This window comes from Orbicella faveolata, unplaced genomic scaffold (genome assembly GCF_042242905.1).
Source record: "Orbicella faveolata isolate gen_17 unplaced genomic scaffold, um_ofav_v1 contig_3, whole genome shotgun sequence".
Lineage (NCBI taxonomy): Eukaryota > Metazoa > Cnidaria > Anthozoa > Scleractinia > Merulinidae > Orbicella > Orbicella faveolata.
Window position 1 is genome coordinate 23,351,774 of NW_028301558.1, and position 21,010 is coordinate 23,372,783.

Consider the following 21,010-nt stretch of genomic DNA (forward strand, 5'->3'; position numbering starts at 1 on the left):
AACCTCAAGGCAAACTATTGGATTACAATAAAATAGTGTTCGTCTGTCGGGCTATTTCCTGCCATTTTAATAGTATCTATAACAAAATTCTTGATCGTGATTGGTTCTTCGCGCTTCTATTAGGTGTGTTATTACATGGGTGTCATGGTGGAATTGTACTCCACTCGGTCCAATTACTACTTTTTTCAAAGTATGGTTTTGTGTTTTTGCAATCTATTCCAAGTCAAGCATACAGATGTTCGTATTCTGGGATACTGTACTTGCCATACACCATGAGTTAACTTAAGATGTTTGTAGTATCTTTTTAGAGCAACTCTGGTTCTCGCAAATTGCAAGTTTTACCTACTTTGAGTCCTTTCGCTTATCGTTTCCATGAACACATCGGCTGCCCTTTAAATTACTGACATCATATACCAAATCTCAATCTATTCCCAATATATAGCAGGTGTAAAAACATTACTTTGTTTATTTTTCCTTTCAGAGACATGTACAATAACGAGCTAGGCAGTATTGGAAGTGCAAATTTTACTGGTCTTAGCAACCTTGTATCTTTGTAAGAATAAAATTTGGACTTCTAGTTCAATTTTGGGTCTGGTACGCTAGTTTAATAGTTGTTGTCAAATCTGACCCTGCTGGGGTCACAGTGTTGAATCACCGTTCAAAGGCTGGAAACAGATGAGTTGGTAAAAAGAAATAAATAAAATAAAATAATTTACGCTGCCTCCCCGACCACTTCGCACCACAGATAAGCAATCAGAGTTAAGCAAAAGGTTTGTTGATAGAACAGGATGATATAGGCATGTAGCCAAAAGAGCCTGCGAGTAACATTATATACTGGTGTAGTATGTGCTTATGTCCCCGTATCAGACGCTCACTGGTTTCTGAAAATGATTTTCTACACCTGAGCCATAGATCGTTTGAGCCTCATTTGAGTATTTAAAAGCTTCTCTTTTTCTCTTTTTTTTTCAGAAATCTTGCAAAAAACAAGATCGAAACTGTAGCAAATGAAAGTTTTTCGGCTCTGGTAAATCTGGAGTATCTGTAAGTTGACTATGCACACAAGCGCGTGCGTGTAAGGACCAGACTCGTAGACACGTGTTATCAATGCACTTAAAGGAGATAACGTTTTCAAATGATTGGGAAAATATTAGTCCCGAAATAATACGATGGCAGGAAAAATGCTGTAAAAACTGTAAAGCCCTTTTTTGGCAGCTACGGATCGGAAACGACGCTAGAAAAATAAGCATTATTATTGTTATTATTGTTATAAGTCTGATTAGTTAAAGCGGTTTTCAATTGAGTGTTGTAAAACCAAAACCAAACCAATTAATTGCCAATTAGACGACTCGCCCAATCTCAAACTTAAACCAAAACCAAAGTAATTGCCTGATTACTTTGACACTCAATTGAAAACCACGCAATTGGTTTGGTGTATAGTGATATATTATATAAGAAGAATAATGCAAAGTTGTAGAAGACGTAAAAATACAAGAATTAATTGATTCCATATATGATTGATTAAAACTTTGCTTTTTTAATTTTCCAGCCGACTTTAAACATCAACCCCGTTTAAAAATTTCGATTTTTTTTTCAGCAATCTTGCTAACAACAACATCAAAAGTTTAGCAAATGGGATTTTTGCAAATCTAGTGAATCTGACCGAACTGTAAGTTAAAGACATCTCTTTGACACTGGATTGCGCATGTTAAGAAACTCTTTAAGGTTACCGTATACCTTAAAAGGTGTCTCGCGTCCAAGCGATGTGGCGCGTCCGGTTTAAACTGTAGATACCTAGACCCACATATCAAATTAAAGCTAATAGAGCTGGCTATCAGACTATACTAAAACGTTTGAAATAAAATTTATTGTCAAATTTTTTTATGTCCTCTAAATTCGAGTGTCCAAATCGCACCTCTAAAGGTATATGGTAACCTTACTTGTTTGTTCAAACAATCGTCAAATGTCAGTTTCAGATTCATTTAATTCATTGCCTTATCAGAGTGAATCGACCCTCGAGAAATTGAAAGTTATTTATCAACTTGAAGTTGGTAAGTGGCAAGTTAGTGAGGTCGTTCGTCAGAGCGGAAGAATGAGTGTTTACAAAGTGGAGCAAGGAGTTACAATATTGGAGAAGGCGTAACAACAAAAAACATAAATAAATTAGTTAAATGAAAAACGTTCATTGATCCCATGTGAACCCGTTCAAGGTACCGAATCGACAGAAAAATTCATATTCTGCAAGTTATGCAGTAGATCACATTGGAGAATGTGAAATCGAAACCACCGGGCCAAATCAGAAGAAATATGTCACTTTTTCATAGATCGTGGCTATCCTGATTCCTTTTTTTTAATCCAATTTTATTTACAGGACGAACACTTACACTACTTACAGCACTGATATTATACTTACATTTACACTTCCACGGTACTTGCTACTTACACTACTTGTACTTACACTATGTATACATGCACTAGTTACAATACATAAATTACAATACAATCACACTAATTAAATTACGGTTGGCTTACGTACAATGCTCTTTTTGTTATAGATAAATTGCATTAACATATAAGTTACATACAAGCTACATTTCATTTTCTACAACGCACTTAATTATGCTAGACTGCTCCCTTACTTTTTAATTACTACCAACGAAAAAACACTAAAAATCACTCACAATACTGCTGATTAAACATACGCAATTACATGATTAAAAAAAGGAGGAAAAACAAACAAACAAACAAACAAACAAGAATAGACAAAGTTGAAAAAAAAAACAAAAAAACAAAAAAAACGCGGGATTGGATTGCGCTCAACAAATCAGCCAACAAGACAGCCCTTCAATGATGCACGAACTAGAGTTAACCGACTGCCATAAAACACAATGCGCTACATTTGTGATACGGGAAAACGCTAGGAGATCGTTTCCGCGAGCATTAACAGACGTAAAACAAAGACAAAGACTTCTCTGACCTTGTCTCCCTGGTCAATCTGGTCATCCTGATATCTCTCTCCATCAAGGCAATAGTGAAACTTGTAAACATTTGCAACATAGATTTGTCTTTCACCGCGGTACTTTAGCTCCGCATGGGATCAGTGATTTTTTCGGTTTAACTAATTTATCCGTGCGCTCTCTGTTGCCATGCTTCCTTCAATAGCGTGATCCCATGCTTCACTATATCAACGACCCACAATCCCCCTCTCCTTTGCTCTGATGAAGGGCTAACGCTTGATCAATTGCTCAAGGGTTTCACTGGCCCGCTTACTCGGCCGAACAGTTTGATCGGAAAAAAATGCCTATGTTCAGTGATTGAATCCTTGATAGTTCGTCACTTTTTTTTTTTTTTACCACAGTGATATGTCCAAAAACCTTATAAGACACATCCACAGAGAAACTTTTATTGGACCGAACCATCTTCTTGAACTGTAAGTAAATGGGGCTACAACCATCCTTTGGGGTTCTCAAGATAATATTGGAAATAAATTACTTGTTGATCTTAAATTTTCTCACGTAAACCCAACTTGAGGAAAGAGGTTGCCTCGTTTAGCCGACCAAAAAGCGATGATGTTCTGTGGCTTACAAGAGTTTTCAAGTTCTTTCAGTAATTATTTACATTTTTGTTGCAATTATTGAGCCCATAACAATATATTCTTTAACACACTGTGCAGATGAAATCATCCGCAGAGCGACTTTGCAGGTTTCTTCTTGAAGAAAGTTTCGTTATACATTTCCGGAGTTAATATCACTCAATCATTAACAGGGTCCAGTTGTTCAAAATTGGAAATGAGTTGTTTCCTTCCTTCGACCGGGTCAAAAGTAGATTTCAGCTCGTTAGACATCCGAGTCATGGCTATTCCTGCTTACGGCATATACTATTCAGCTCGGAAAAACTAGACACATCTATGATGGTGTAACTAAATAAGTCGCTACAAAAAAAAAGTGTCAACTTAAAATTTAGATCTAGCTTATCAATGTAATTTTGTTTTACTCTTAACTGCTTCATCTGCAATCAAAATATTTAGAGAAGAGTTACTGAAAAAGGTTGTTAACTTTTAGTCGTAAATTAGCGTTTATCGGTTTTAGGACCAACCGACTGTCCTGTGTGTAATGAAATAACGGAGATTCACTAAGGAAGTGCGGGATATATTTGTGTTAATGTATAACCAAACCCAGCTTGATTTGCTGTCTTTCTTTGTGGTTTTTAATATATGATATATTTTTTAAATTTCCTATTCAGAAACTTGGCTGAGAATTTCATTGAAACCCTTGACAGTGACATTTTTAAGGGACATTATACACTGATAAATCTGTAAGTTGAGGACAATAAGTTTGAAGCTAGAGAGTCGTCCGTGGTTCCACCAAATCTGTAGTATTTTGACTTGTAGTCTGGCACCTGAACATTCTTCAGCTTGTTTGTGACGTCACGCCTAACCTGGTAGTCTGCGCCTGCTTGACACAGAAAACTGTATGTTAATTCGACTGTGTCTTGCTAAAATACGAACCTTGGCTCAACCAAACTCTCCTAAGATGTCGTCGAGGAGTACCAAAAGGTACTATCAGGTATTAAAAAGTCTTCAGCTTTCTTCTAATGATGAACTGATCTTAATCAACTTTACTCCAATGTGGTATAGATCGTTTTCACGTGACGTCATCACTTTCTAAGATCCAAAACTAAAGAGCCACCAAAGTTTTTATCCTCATCAGGCATAAGAGGCGGTATATTTATATCTGTTTACAATTTTACGGCTCAATAACGTGCTTCGTTTGGAATCCAGAGCATTTTGAATTTCAGGTTTATGGAGGTTCGTGACACAAGGCTACGATCGAGTTCGTCAAAAAATATATACTTATCTCATGATTTTGAGCCGTTTTAGAAGTTAGAGCATTAGGAAAAGTGCTTCTGTAAATGCTTGTTTGATCAGTACTGATAATCAGTCGCCTAGATAGCCAAAGTAAGTTCCAGATGTTTACACTATTTTCCGGCCACCATATTGGTGTACCACGGAGGTACACCAACATGGCGTTTTCATACTGGACTCTGTAAATATCTGCGAAACATTTCGACGAATATCTGAAGTTTGGGGAAACGCACAGGCCTAAAACTTGGAGAAGTGTCTTATTTAGTTATCTTCTATAACATCATAATTTCAGAGCTTTTTCCAATGGATGGCTTTCGATTTATTTTTTTATTGCGTGACAGTGAAAACGATCTATAAATAGTACCTGCGATATTTAGTTGAAACTCGCGAAATTTCCGGGATTACAAGCCCGTTAAAAAAGATTTTGAAGTCTGTTTTGAAGGTGAAGGTTTCGAAATTAATTTTTTATAGTCCTCTGTTCGACATCAGTAGGCAAATTTTATGCGGGCGGAAACTAATAACACGCGCAGAAGTAGACACGGCCTTATCACTCTAAGCCTTTTTTGATTTATTTTCGATTTTTGCAAAATACCTTAAACCCATAAACTTCATATAGCAGTGATGCTGACAGCTTTTTAAACACCACAAAACGATCCTAACGTCTTGGTAGCATTAAGCTGTGACGGAGAGCGCTTTATAACTACGACAGTTTTGAATGTCTGATTGAAGAGAGCAAGTGGCAAATGCTTCTTCTTAAATGACGAATTTCTCGAGGCTCTCAAGCGAAAGCACTCGACGCTTCAACTTGTGGCAGAATCTCTTGTATACTTATCCAATCAGGGCATTGCATGCTGGTCAAAATGTGTCCGAAATGTCCGTGACTGGTGGCATTTGTATCAGGCCCAGTTTTTTTTTCCCGTGCTACTTCGCAGGTTGAATATAAGAAACACGGCGTGGTCACACAGACGAACACTAAAGGGTTGTCACGGCGTGATGCCGTGACGGTCACGCTCATCTTTGATTTCCTGGACTGTTCAGAGAAGATGACAAAATATGATATCTTAAAAACTTACCCGTAGATATCAAAAACAGAATGTTTAATTAATAAATAGAGAAGTGCGATAAAAGTGATAAACGAGATAAATCATGATAGTCCTCATATGTTTGTTTTCTTTTTAGAATTTTGAGGGAAAACAGATTATCGAAAATCGAAGAAAAATCGTTTCAGGACCAATTTTGGCTTTTCTTTTTGTAAGAAGAATGCTGTTTTGTGCTTTTTGATTAGATTAATTTCATTATCACATTGTTGGCAACAGAAATATTCACTTCGTAATTGCTTTTATTTCTGTTCAGAAGTCTGGCAGGGAATGAGTTACAGTACATTGCGCCAAGCTTTCCATACATTTGTATTTGGCTTTGGTTTTTGTGAGTAAACATCCCAGTTTATTGTATTTATAATTTTTTCATGTTTTCTTAGTCATTTTTTATTCATTCGTCTCTTATCACTTTCTACCCCCGAGGTTTCAGTTAGGAGAAAACAAGCTGTCAGTCAGCTTCACGACTGACTAACGGCGTTGGTTATGACTTTCATCGAAGAGACAGTTAGTTCATTTTTGGTCTGTTGATTGGTTAACAGTAAGATTTAGACTCTGAGACCTACTGGGAAGGATGGCTGTCCTGTTGTTAAAGGGTTTGATAGCACACTATATTCGTAGTCTCTCTTTTAAAAATTGTCAGAATTGCTGTCAATACCTTACAATCTTGTTACTGATACACGCTTGCTTCCAGTGTATGACACAATATGTTATGTTATCTCACTTATTTTATTACAGGGATTTGTCGCACAACCATTTAGCTCAAATTCCCTCTGAGCTTTTATCACGGACGCCTCGTCTTTTCAAATTGTAAGGGAACATTAGTTTCTTCACCGTACGGAACACAACATCATAACAAAGTCCGCAACAACAGTAGATCAGTTTCAGTAGGACAGGATGTTTTACCTGAAATAAATAGATATACTTGAAATGTATAGCTGGCAAAAATATCCAGTCCTTACAAACCATAAAATGCCTTGTCATAACAGAGTTTTAATCAACTTGTACATTGCGTCTTGTTTCTTAAGAAAATTAGGACATAACCGAATCTCTAAAGTGCCTTCTGGAGCATTCATTCATCTTAAAGACCTTGGATTCCTGTACGTAGATATCACGATGTGTGTAACTGTAAGAGTAACCTACAGTAGGCAGGTACATACCTCTATTAATGGAGACCTGTTTTCTAGTGATGGGTGCGAGGACTGAAGTCGTTTGTCCGTTTCTAAAGCTGATGTCTGCATTATTGTTTGAGTTGAGCAGAAGGAGTTCCTCAGTAGACTTTGACCTGAAGTATCTCTCGAAATGTCAGAATTAGAGTGATTGAATATGAGACAATAAAGTCTCTCCATTTACTCTATGGTAAGCTATCTCGCCATGTATCAGTCGCCTTCAAAATCGCCATCGATTCGTGAATAGAAGTAAAGATTATACTTCTGTTCTTATGATTTGTTGTGCCAAATAGCAAGCCTTTTCTTTAGACTCGATCAAAAACTGTAAGCATTACATATTATAGATTAAAGAAATCGTTGCAGTCATAATTACTATTCAATGAAATAACATCTAAACTGAGCAAACTGTAATAATGAAGTGACGGTGAACCTAATCTCTATCTGAAAATTTAACGACTAACTTTTAGGGACTTGTCCAAAAACAAGATTGAAATTCTTCGGCCAGCCGCGTTCACGGGCCTCCAACGACTTGTTATTCTGTGAGTTATACGCCATTACTTCTTAATTGAAGAGAACAACACCTCCAGGGTCAATATTAAAACTGATTTTAATAGGTCCGTGATTTAAACTCCAGTCAGTACTCCAAACGGCCCCAAGTTTTGATTCCGTGGCAAAACTCTGTTGATGACTGATGATTCAAATCTCAACAGTTGAAAGTTGGAAGACCTCGGATGATCTTCGGTCATTGATAGGGTGATCCTCGAGTACTCAGCTTGTGATAATGGCATGAGTTGAAATTGCCCACCGTGTTATAATCGACCACTGTTTCATTCTGTCAAGCTGAACAGGCAACGTGAAAAGACATACATACAGAGTAGATGTGTTTGGCTGTAATTAATATTCTGATCTTGCGTAATTGTAGCTGCGCTCAGGGTTGAAACTTCCCTTAGCTGTCAGAGAATGATTTAACGCCTGTAAATATGAAAACAAACTTTTTTTAATTTATTGGTGATCAAATGATTAATTAATTATTGAATTTCGTTATCTCAAATATCGTGATTTGTCAGCTTCTCTGTCAGTTTGCCGGCCACTGACAAAACACGATATTTTGATCAACCTCGCCCAATAATTGTTAATTAGTATGACCAGTACTCAGCCATCAGCTAGCCCATACAGACCTTCAAGTAAGATGACAAATGATTTATTTTCTCAGGTTACTTCAAAACAATCAATTTTCATCGTTGCCTAATGGAACTTTCACGAACATGACCTATCTGAAATATCTGTAGGTATTTTATGGATCAAGATATTCTTGAACACTGGGCAATTTCAGGATATTTTCCGCAGGATAACATTATACGAAGCTCAGTGTATTTATAGTAAGTGCTCTATAAAACCCTTTCTTTCTAGTTCTTCGTTATTCATGTTCTCTTTCCTAAAAGATCTTTCGAAAGAAAAATATGTCAACCCAACAGAAGCATAACTCGTCGATTAAGACAAGAACTAACTTGATCTTTCTGATGTCTGTACTTTGTGTAAACAATTCAGGCGAAATGATTCTACTAAACCATTTATATTTTGCAACGAGCTAAAATGAGCCGTGTACATTAATTACCGACTTACTCGGTAATGCACTGAAAAACTTAACCGACCCAAAACGGGAAACAAAGGTAAAAGTAAATTGAAACTGCTAAAGAACGGGATGACCTGTCGTGATAGCGTCTTGAGTACTGTCGCTTTTTTCGTATTGCACAACATTGTAACCTTCACCCGACTAACTTTTGTCAATATCTTTCTCCCAGTGACCTTTCGAGGAATCGCATTGCTGTCATTCAACGTCATCACTTCGACAACCTTAACGATTTATCCTTCTTGTGAGTAGATTTCAACCATTGATGATTTTGTCTTAGCAGCCCAGAAACAACGACCCTCGAGGATCCGTGTCACCCAAATACAGTGTAACTGCTCGAACCGGGCCGCTTGAAGAAGGTGATCGTTTTCATTTACGAACTAAGGACGTTGGAGAGTACAGACAATAGTTCTGAATATTGTAGACCTCTCAGGAATATTTGTCATAATTAGATTGGTTCGTTTCGATCCTGAACTTATAGCATCTTTAAACGGGTTTCGGGTTATCTGTCACAAGACGAATTTTGAGGCTAAATATTTGAGAAAATTGATAATTATGATAATCAAAACCAGGCACGGGATCTGTAGAGTATATAAAGTATAAAAGAATCATTGGCCCGTTTACAAAAGAGATCGCCACCGTTGGTCCTACAAGTATCCGTGTTTCGACGATACAAACTCTTACGAATTACTATTTTACCGAATTCTACAACGACTCAACAAAAACTGAGCACTAACACGAGCGATTAGAATATTAATTTACATTAAAAATTAGGCTATCTTCGCTCCTAATGAGGAGCATAGGGCGTCAACCCTGGACCTCCACCTGACTTTATTTTTTTTTTGAATATTAATTAACAGCGGCGAAAATTTAAGTAAGCATTCAAATCAAGATAGTTCATAGTCGGCAGTCTTTTGTTCTACCGTCCCAACGGACGGCATAAGCGTTAATGAACATTCGTGGGAAGAATCCGGTTCAAGTACTTTTACATTACATCTGGAAATTTAATGCAGCTCTGAACCGCCTTCAGAGGACATTTTTAGACCTAACCAAGAGTTGTTAGTTGTTATTCTGAAAAAAAAAAAAAAAAAAAAAAAAAAAAAACGCTGATAAAAAATAAGGGCCACAGAGTTCGTTTTTGAGTTATTAGAGAGCCATAGAACCATAACCGAACCATAGACGGCAACCAGAATTCATGTTTCTTTTTTATTTGGCCCTCTTTTATCCCCGGCAATGGGTTGAAAAGCTCTCATTTAAGCAAACGTAAATTTAAAACGTACGTCCTTGAGCTTCCCTATCAGCAGCCGTTGAGACTACAACTACGGGTGATTTTAACATTATTCCCTTATGTCAAAAAAGTGACCTAAAAGTGTTCACCAATAACTGGGTATTTACTTGATCCGTTATTTTAGATGCAGCAGATAAAAAGTGCTACCAATAACTCATCAAAGCACGAGTTACAGAAAGCACAGGAAATCTACACTGAAATATTAAGCTTAGCTTACGTCTAAACTTTGGAAAAAAAGGGTTAAAGTTATTAAGGCATTTAGACAAAGGTCTAAGGTCTGTAGTATTCATAAGTAGTGAGCACAGAGTAATTTAAACAGGTCCCCGTAATTTTGTGTTCAGTGACAAACAACGTAATGGAGTGTGTAAAATGGTAGACCATATTCTCGCTTTGCTAGATGTTAATGCCCGCCTGGTTATCTCTTTTTAATCTTAAGGAACCTAGCATACAATCCTTTGCGGGAAGTAGAAGAAAAAGCTTTCTTTACAACACCTAATCTGAAGTATCTGTAAGTAACGAGATGCTGACTGATAAGAGTGGCTTACACAAAGACCACATTACTATGCTGCGTAAATATAATAGAAGCATAGTAACGGCTCAACTTGTGTTGGTCTGATCAGCTTCGTGATCGAGAAAGCGAAATCTTGAAAAGACTGTGAAATCGAGTGGTTCCTGTGTGGAAACTGTTCACTCGCCTCAATACAGTATACTCTTGCCTCGCTCAATTAACCACAGAAGGTGTATCCCCGGCTGAAACTAGAGAGAAAAGTATGGAAAAATTCCCTGCTATTACAGAATTTCGAACACCTTATGTGATCCCAAACTAATGTTTATAATTGTTCTTCTCTCGTTACAAGCGATTATGAGCACGTATCAAAAGTTTATGAGGTTAGCTTTCATAAGTATCACCTCACTAAGCAACTTCAAGACTTAAATATCTTAAATACAGTCGACTTTCGTAATTGGACAATGTGCACTAATAGAGGGATGACGTACTAAATAGCAAATTTATTTTGTAATCTTGGAATGTTTACTAGTTCGTACACTATATGATTACTATATGATTATGTGTCAAAGTAAATGTGTACTCTAATACTATAAATTAAAAGGGTTCTCGCTTTAACGGGAGTCGACTGTCTTTAAATTAACGGTCTTGAATGTGATACTTATGAAAGCTGACCTCATAAACTTTTGATATGTACTCATTACCGCTTGAGTGTTACCATTACTAGGTAATTTAATCGAAAATTCTTCTAGTATTTTGAAACAAGGTATCGAAAACAGCACCTGCGTATTTGCCTCATGCAATCAAGTGGAAATCGAATATCTTGCATGGGAATTCGAATTAGTACCAGTGTGCACTATTGGAGTTTAAGCAAGGAACGTTTGTCACTGCTTATCAATGAATGCGCTTGAAGATGCTTTTTTTTAACTTGACAGGAATCTAATGTTCAACTCTTTAGACGTGCTATACCCTTATCATCTCTCAGGATCACGTAACCTGGTGGTAGAAATGTAAGCAGCAGTGGATATTTAGTAAAAACCGTAGATGCTTGTTAATTGATTGTTCTTCGTTTATTGTTACAATATCTCTTATCAAAATCACACTAACTCGTGTAAATGGTAATGTATTAAACAGCTATTACTTTTGGGGGTCGAGTATGGATCGCCGAAATAGTACTTCGTTAAAAAGATGCGTGAAAATTTTAGGATTTCCTTTAGCATGCTTTAACGAGATTAGAAAAGTATTTTTCTGTTTATTTAAGATTTCATAACACTAGCACTTTAACAAAGCAAGGAATTTCGTTGCTACTTATTCCAAACGTCTGCACGCATAGATATAATCGAAAAATCAGCTACTTGCCTACCTTTAAGTCAAAGTAAAGAACGCATGATCTAAGAATGTTCACCATCCTTTGTAAAAACTTGTCGAGAAACATCTACGAATCAATTCTTCTGCCACTGTGTCGGGTGGGGAAGGAAAGAACTTGTAAATTCAAGACGTATCAGGGGGAGATGAAGATGTGGCAGGTTGCTTCCATTTTCGTTCTTGCTTCCATTATTTTAAATAAACTACAACCTGGTAGAGGAATTGAAAAAGCATGGTACAGCATGGTAATATCCTTATCTCCATACCAGGTATCCTGCCAAGGAAGTTCTTGATTATCAACTAGAACCTAACTACATTAATCTTGATGACACGCTCACATCATCATCATCTGGTTACAAATGCACCAACTATGGAAATGGGAGTGACACGTGTCGGCCTTGTCCTCTCGGAACATTCAGCGGTTTAAAGGAGGACTGCACCGCATGTCCTGCAGGTAACCTTCTCTTCATCGGTGTTTTCATGTCCGACAGCGGGTAACGGGTACACGGTCAATCGAAGTACCGGTATGCAGGAGCACTGTACTGCAGGTGTCCTTCAGTCTATTGACGTATTCTAACCTGACGGCGACTTGCTAGTGCGCAATCCAAAAGTCAACCTACATGTATAGCGGAATAGGGCTGCACCGTATGTCCTCCAGGTAACCTCCTGTCTATAGACGTATTCTTTCCAACAGCTATAGTTAGCAAAAAGTCGATAGATCAACCTGAATTTGAATGCATTGCATGCCCTTCTGGTGGCTCCCTCTCCTGTGACGTACTGTTGCATAAAAGAAAACATTACGTTTTTGCAAATACAAATGGGTAATCCGAAAACGCAATAAGACCTCTAAAATGCCGTGAAGTGGCTCTCTACAATACAGAACAAGTACTAATCAAGCAACTACCAAATGCTTAAAAATTGGTAAAAAAGGAAAGGAATTAAATGGTTGTCACTGGCTAAAAATATGGTTATCGGACGTTTCGACCACTACTGTTGCCTTCTTCAGCAAAAGATGGAAAATACAAATGTTAAACGGCGTCCTGCTAGAATATGTAATAGATGTGTGATAAAACTAAATGAGCAATAGTCTCTAGAGTATTCTTAATGAGTGTAAAAATTCTTAATGCCATTGTACACGTTCGGTAGCGCTATGTGTTCGTTTATAGCGTTCCTGTCCCGCACGGAATGCCAAGCTTCAAGAATTAGTCTTTGTTTCCATACTGATGATCTGTCGACAATTTCAACGTTCTCCAAATCTATTTGGTGACCGTTGAGCATATGGTGTTTGGCCAATAAAGAGTTTTTGTCCAATGTTGCTATAGCCTTTGCGTGTTCTTTCATACGTGTTTTTAACGCGCGTGATGACTGACCAACATAAACACAGTCACAATCTTTACATTTGATCTTGTAAACAATGCCTCTGGAAGCCTCTTTCTCGATCTTGTCTTTAGGTTTTTTGAGTATGTTCGAGATGGTACGAATAGGTTTATGGACGACCTTGATATTGAAACCTCGAAGAACGTTTGCGACTCTTTCGGAAAAACCTTTGGCGTAGGGGAGGATGACAAAACCACGATGGTCGGTATCATTCGTTTCTTGTTGTCTACTCAGTTGGCGGCCATTGTGAATGAAATTTGCAGGGTAGTTATTAGTGGCAAGGGCTTTCGTTACTCGTTTAATTTCCCGTGAAACTTCCTCCTCCGTGGAAGGGATGTTCCTTGCGCGATCCATGAGAGTGCGCACGACCGAGTGTTTATGCTGAGGATGGTGGTGTGATTTGAAATCAAGGTAACGGTCGGTGTTAGTAGCTTTCCTGTAAACAGACACAGCGATCGAGCCATCTTCTTGTCTGGTTGTTTTTGTGTCGAGAAAGGCAATGGAACCTTCTGATTCTATCTCGATTGTAAATTTAATGTGAGGGTTGATGGAATTGAGATGTGAGTGGAATTCATCTACGTGCTCTCTTTTAACACATACGTGGCTGTCATCTACGTATCTAAACCACCATTTAGGAGGGTTAGGGGTCGATGAGACTGTGTTTATGTCAGTCATCACGCGCGTTAAAAACACGTATGAAAGAACACGCAAAGGCTATAGCAACATTGGACAAAAACTCTTTATTGGCCAAACACCATATGCTCAACGGTCACCAAATAGATTTGGAGAACGTTGAAATTGTCGACAGATCATCAGTATGGAAACAAAGACTAATTCTTGAAGCTTGGCATTCCGTGCGGGACAGGAACGCTATAAACGAACACATAGCGCTACCGAACGTGTACAATGGCATTAAGAATTTTTACACTCATTAAGAATACTCTAGAGACTATTGCTCATTTAGTTTTATCACACATCTATTACATATTCTAGCAGGACGCCGTTTAACATTTGTATTTTCCATCTTTTGCCGAAGAAGGCAACAGTAGTGGCCGAAACGTCCGATAACCATATTTTTAGCCAGTGACAACCATTTAATTCCTTTCCTTTTTTACCAATTTTTAACATGCCTGGCTACACACCGAACATTTTTTTTTTTTACCAAATGCTTGTTACCTTTTCGTCTTCAAATAATTCCTTTATCGAGTAGGGTTAGAGTTAGGGTAACCCTAACAACAACAGCTTCCAATTTTCTCGATAGAAATATTATTACAGTCGTGGTATATTTAAATTCAAGACAGGTTGCTCAAATAAGGTAACTGCTGTAATCATTTGTTTTGTAAAGCGAAAGGCAGGTGAATCTCCACTGCGAAACTCGGCAAAACAATTAGTGCATACATCGCGTTTAAACCAGATAAACTTACAAATGGTCATATAGATTGCTCTCACAAAAGGGTTTCTCTTTTGCGGATACCTGATTTAGCCAAGCTAAGGACAAGACTTCGAAGCTGATATAAGTTTAAAAAGTTCATTTGTGTTAAGGATATTGGATTTTAAAGATATTGAGGAGGTAGTGTGGCCAAGTGGTTAGGGCGCCGGACTTGAAATCCAGGCTGGTCTCGGCTGCGGGTTCAAGTCGCGCTCTGACCACTAAGCTGGAGTTGTTTCTCAGTAGACCCTAGTTTAACTCCTCGGCCACGCTTGTAAATAGCCAACTGGTCTGCCTCCTGCCATTTGGGATTTTTAACCATGTTATGTTCGTTTGCATTACTTGTTCATCATTTGGTTTCCGGCATTGGCCCTGAAAACCCTCGTTGGGCAAGTGGTCAATTAAGATATTTATATTTTATTCATTTTATTGCTGGAATAGGCCAGTCATTGTTTTAAACCAAACCAGCTGAACGATTTGACACTTGTTTTCCGGCAGGCGGTTTCTATCAAGATGAGTTTGCCTACACTGGAAGACTATTCCATGGCATGGGGTGTAAAATTTGTTCGTTAGGTCATTATGTACCCCCTCACGCTGCCCCAGGAAGAGCCATCACAGAGTGTATTTTATGTCCTCAAGGTTGGTACAAGGCGGTATAAAATTTAAGGCAGGTTTGTTGGCAAGGCCTATCAATTACGATGATTGTTCATATCCAGATTACCGAGAAACCTTACAAATATTCAGACTGTCAACCTTTAAGTGATCGCAAATGAATATGACAGCCACTATGGCAACGGCTGCCAATACGTTTTTGAATTATCAGTCAACTGAAAATTAATGTCCACCCTAATAAACGGATAAAAACATTTCATGGCCACTTTTAGTTTCTTGGCATCAAGTTGTATTAAAGTTAAAAGAGAAAATATCATTGTTATAAAATAATATTAATAAAGAGCTGATACCAGGATCCATGCGTCACTTTCAGGTACCGAAAATATCCAATTTGCGGGATTCAAAGGGTGCAAGTGTCTCCCGAACTTTTATCGATTGGATCGATTTGGCCCGTGTACACGATGTCCTTTTCAAGGACTCGCCTGCCAAAACGAATCAGTGCGACTGCAACCAGGTTTCTTCTGGAAATGGGCAACAAACGAAAGTCTTTCGAAATATGAAGAATTTTCTGAAGATCTTTCAATCACTGATAACTCATACAAACAGCTTAGATTTCAAGGAGTAATCCCACAAGTCTACAAATGCCCAGCCTCTGACGCCTGTCTCGGAGATATGAAGTCGAGTTGTTCCCATGGTTATGATGGTCCCTTATGCGCAGTGTGCAGTAAAGGCCATTACCAACTGTTGAACCGTTGTCGAAAATGTCCCAGGATGCTTTGGTTTGTTTTACAAGTGAGCGGGATCGTCATTATCATTGCTATTCTCGCGGTGAGCATCTTTCTGGGCAAAAGAAGAAAATGCGCTTCCAATAGGACGGTAACTGACTTGATCCTAGCAAGACTTAAGATTGTTATTGGGTTTTACCAAGTCACTTCTGGTACATTGAACACATTTTCGTACGTTGAATGGCCGAGTGCATTATTAACAGTTGTGTATTATGCCAATATTGTTCAACTAAACCTGTTGGAGATTTTTCCTTTGCAGTGCTTCGTTGACAATTTAACCATAAACGTATATACCAAGTTATTGCTGGTTGTAGGGTCAAACACTGCAATTGTTTTTCTAGCAGCGTTCATTTACCAAATAAGGAAACTGATGCTTATCCACGGTAAAAAGCTAGCCAATGCTGAGCTGGCTGAGTCTCTTTCCTCCGACAAAACGCAAATCTATCGCGTCGTTTGCCTGCTGATTTTTGTGACATACCCCTGGACGTGCACCACCATCTTCAATCTTCTCTCGCCAACGTGTCAGCGGATTTGCTCCACCGCCGACTCGTGCCAGTACTTCTTGCGCGCCGACTTTTCAGTCCAGTGCTTCACTAAAAAGTACAACAGATATGTGATAGCGGTCTATCTCTTACTCCTTCTCGTTGTTGCTATACCAGTTATAGTTTTGCTTTTGCTGTGGAAATATCACCACAGAAAAGTTTATGAGGAAGCGGAAGCCCAAGTTTGCAAGGGTCGAGAAATATCCAACGGCCTGAGCTTACTCTATGAAAACTACGCACCGCAGTGCTGGTTCTGGGAAATCATCGAGTTAGTGAGAAAAGTGTGGGTGACCTCAACGCTCTTTCTGATGGGAGCAAACACACGAAGTCATCTTGGCGCAGCTGCCATTATATCCGGGATCTACTCCATTTTGGTGGCGTATTACAAACCAATCAGTGACACGTTTGAACACTGGCTGCAGCTGGTGTCACTTATCGCCAACTTTGTCACTATGAACGTTGGAATGCTGTTGAAAATACCAACAGAAGAGGATTCATCAAGTACCTTTGGCGACAGGGAATCTGACTTTGTTTCCGTCATCCTGGTGGCTGTAAATGTCACCATTATTGCGCTAATGATGGGTAGGTCGTCACATTAAATACTGCTAATTAAATCTTGACGGTTCCACTTGTGTTATTTTCTGTCTAACAAAAAGATTCCTTGTTGTCGTGCGTCTGTTCAGTAATAGATCACAGATGATGTCAAAATGTGGTAAGAACAATTACTGAACAGATGCACGGCAGCATGAAATCTATGTTTTATCTTATGTTTTATATAATAAACACATAAAAGCACTTTAATGACGCCATCAATGCGTCTCCCTCCATCAGATTATAAGCAAGAGCCAATCAAAATGTGAGAATAATATGACTGATAATTTGATTATATAATCCCGATCGTATGATAAAAATATGTTGTCTCCGATTAGTTAGAGAGTACGGTACACGAACTAGATTAACTAATCAAAGCGCAGCGAAATCAAAACTAAAACAAGGAGACAATTTCTAAGTCTTGTTAAAACCACTTTGAGAGAACTGATAACCAATGTATGAATGTATATGAATGAATTAAAATCCGAAATCCAATGCAATCAATTCTCGCTATATCAACATCTTCAAGATGGATCGAAATGTGTTTATTTGCTTAATAGTCTTAAATAGCCGACCTCGATTAGAGGTTTGTATGTTACAAACTCGAGGGCCTCTCATGGATTTTATCATTGAGGGAGCAAGGGATACCTTGACTATCCATAGAAACTTATAGCGAACTCCTTAAAATGACAAGAGAATTTATCAAAAGTGAACAATTAATTTATTAATATATGATGAATGTTTATGGTGTTAAGCGGAACATGTAGCTCTCCCTTTCCCGGGGATCCTCTAAATCCCTCCTTCCCTCTTGAATCATTTCCTATTCATCAACAATGGAAGATTGAACGCTAAAGGTGTCGGTGGAGGATTTCATGACTGCCCATGAACTGTATTTTCGTCGAAGCAATTAAACGAGAGGAGGAGAATCCCGGGAAATAAAGCTTGTTAGTAATTTAATCACTTTTTCTTTCCCAGTGCATTACATATACACCTTCATCACTGCAATTAAGAGTGTAAGAAGCAAGCCTCAGTGTGGAGCCGAGTGTTGCGTGACATTCACGATGATAATGGTCGGAGCGGGAGAGGATGCTACAGACATAGACAGCGGAGGAATTCAAAACTCGACAAGGTCTCAAACTGTTCCTTAAAACACCTCTTGGATTTACAGAGGATTTCATTCTTGTATCATGGACAACCAATTATTTGCTGCCCTCTTTAGAAGCCTTTCAGAAAAAAGAGAAAAAATAATAAGGAAACTATGTTAACTGGATTTTAAAATCTAATTTAGGTTTAAAACATAGGATTTACTTTAGTTAAATGTTGCTTAAATGTACCAATGTAGATTGAATAATCAAGGGGCGGATCTCAGTGTCCCTATTATGGAGGTGGAGATGACAAGAATTCTCGTTTCTCTGAGCTTGGACAAAGTAAGCTCTTTGTAATGTACAGGTATCCGTATTATACAGTAGAGTTGTCCGTAAGGATTGGAGGGCCTTGACTGCAATACATTTGACCTGTTTCGAGTCCGATCTGTCAGTGGATTGTTCTAGATAACAACCCAACAACTGCAACATTACTTTCTCGTCATCAGCATCAATAAGGAAAACGTGAATAGCTTTCCGAGAAATTTACAGTCGCAATTCAAAACTGAACATGCCACTCCCTCCAAGATCACAACAAACTCCTCACGGAGTACCCAGCGATCAATCATGCAGTAGTCTCGTAGCGTATCGGAAATTTATCAATCCAGTAATAAGCTTCTGAAAGTATCTATAGTCGGATTTTTTCACTGCGCAGACATGGTGGAAACTTATCCCCTAGTTTTCGCAATAGGAGCACCGGAAAAGAACAACCAAAAAGAAAGGTAGTGATTCTTCAAAATACGAATTAACTACTACAAAAGGGCACCGGACAATATATATGGAGCTATGTAAAACGAACAATCACAGCGTTACTACGTCTTCTTCTATATGCGTGTGTTGGCCTGTCACTTGTACCTAGGCCCTCCCTGAGGGAAACTACATCCGGGCTCCCCAGATCATGTTGTTGTTGTAACACGAAGTCCTCGTGGTCAAGCTCAGGAATAAAGACTGTGTTCATTGAGCTCTCGATATTGTTTGAGTCGTCTGTACCGCCCGACATGGTGTCAGAAGTAGGATCGATCCGATAAATCGACAAGAGAAGCATTCACGGAGAGTAAACGTACATCTAGCGAATTTAACGACCACAGCCGACTCGTCAAACAGCGATGGCGAACCTCAAGCGACCCGAATTGAAACTCGGGGGGAATATGTCAGAAAATTTCAAGAACTTCCAACTCAGATTCCACGACTACTGTATCCAAGCCGACTACAGAAACTTGGCGAAAAATCCCGAGACAGAGAGAGCAGATTACTACAAGAAACCGTTACTGGAAATATCAGCGCTCCGATCGTCAATGCCGGACGAAGCTTTGCAGGTGATCCGTTACACAATCGAACCCCAGATAACAGCTGATGATCAGAATAAACCATGGATCTGGATGGACAAATTACGACTTCATTACACTGGATCTATCGGAAGCTCCCTACTGGCAGACAGATTTAAATTCTGGAACACTCAACAAAGCCCACACGAATCTGTTCAAGAATGGGAAGTTAAGGTCAGACAGGCGGGCAGCCTGTGCTCGTACAATACACTGACAGACGAAATGTGCCGCGACAAATTCGTTTCTGGCTTACACGATGGCACAATGAGAGCTGAGCTACTAAAAACGCACTTAAAGTCGGATGGAATGCCTAAGAACATGCAAGACGTCGTCGCCGAAGCCAAGGCTCTCGAGTCAGCCCAAAAAGCCAACAAACTCATTACAGACGCCACAAAAGGAATTGAGGAACAAGTAAATTGGATAAGCCACAAACAAATGAAACTAAAGCGGGAGCCTGGAACCTGCTTTTGGTGCGGAGACCGACGTGGACCCCACCCTTGGAAAACATGCCCTGCAAATGGTAAAACCTGCACAAGTGTGGAATTAACGACCACTTCTCCAGAGTCTGTCTCGAGACAGGTCCCCCTCAACAAGAACAACCACGGAGAACTACCCAATGGCAAGCTCAGGGCAGGGGTCGAGGCCACAGGGCACCTCGCGGCCGGTCCCAACCAAAACCCCCTCGTGAACAAAACCTACATCTGCTGCAGACGGCAAATGATCACCACCCTGTGCAATACTACACAGATGACTACGAAGAACAGTGCTACTTCCTGGAAACACGGCAAATACACAGCATCCACACAAACCACGCAAAGAAAAAGTACTTTGTTACACTGCCCATGTCTGCAACTGGGAACAAATTCACCCCGGTGACATTGCAGATAGACACCGCCGCCACCTGCAATACCTTGTCTGAAGATACTTTTCTCAGGCTCACGCCAAACATGAAGCTTAGAAAGTCACCCTACATACTACACCCCTATGGCGACTCCCAGCCGCTGAAACCACTTGGGCAGATTGACCTTCTGTGCGAAAGAAACAAAAGATACGAATCGCTTACATTCCAGATACTTCCTCGAGATGTCATGATGAACAAACCAGCCCTTCTCTCTGGCTCCGACTGCGAGGCACTGGGGCTCATCACCATCAGGGCGCACGAAATATTTTCACTCACATCAGCAGTAAAAGACTCGCAGGCAAGAGAGCCCCTGCCTACCCAGCCAGCTCATCACAAACCAATCCAGACCCAGGCATCCCAACAGCTCAAACCAACAGTACACTCAATGGAGTAA

At 39.2% G+C, this 21,010-nt stretch overlaps 1 protein-coding gene and 1 pseudogene across 1 annotated transcript; both read left to right on the forward strand.

Annotated features, from left to right (window-relative positions):
* The first annotated feature begins 29 nt into the window (after positions 1-29).
* On the forward strand, positions 30-19,357 carry LOC110047429 (uncharacterized). The gene is made up of 18 exons (XM_089298841.1): positions 30-553; positions 970-1,041; positions 1,595-1,666; positions 3,356-3,427; positions 4,240-4,311; positions 6,041-6,112; positions 6,215-6,286; positions 6,694-6,765; positions 6,984-7,055; positions 7,592-7,663; positions 8,338-8,409; positions 8,927-8,998; positions 10,479-10,550; positions 11,483-11,557; positions 12,182-12,366; positions 15,217-15,357; positions 15,704-17,239; positions 18,224-19,357. The coding sequence occupies exons 1-18, from the start codon at positions 486-488 to the stop codon at positions 18,394-18,396; spliced, it is 3,042 nt and encodes a 1,013-aa protein (XP_089154967.1). The 5' UTR covers positions 30-485; the 3' UTR covers positions 18,397-19,357.
* Positions 19,358-19,475: 118 nt separating this feature from the next.
* LOC149106924 (uncharacterized) lies at positions 19,476-21,010 on the forward strand (annotated as a pseudogene).

What these genes read in the sequence shown, in the direction of transcription:
- LOC110047429 (XM_089298841.1), top strand. Translation starts at nt 486, where the DNA reads ATGTACAATAACGAGCTAGGCAGTATTGGAAGTGCAAATTTTACTGGT. An exon ending in ACACCTAATCTGAAGTATCT is followed by an intron (nt 10,551 to 11,482) that starts GTAAGTAACGAG and finishes TTAACTTGACAG; the next exon opens with GAATCTAATGTTCAACTCTT. An exon ending in GTGTATTTTATGTCCTCAAG is followed by an intron (nt 15,358 to 15,703) that starts GTTGGTACAAGG and finishes CGTCACTTTCAG; the next exon opens with GTACCGAAAATATCCAATTT.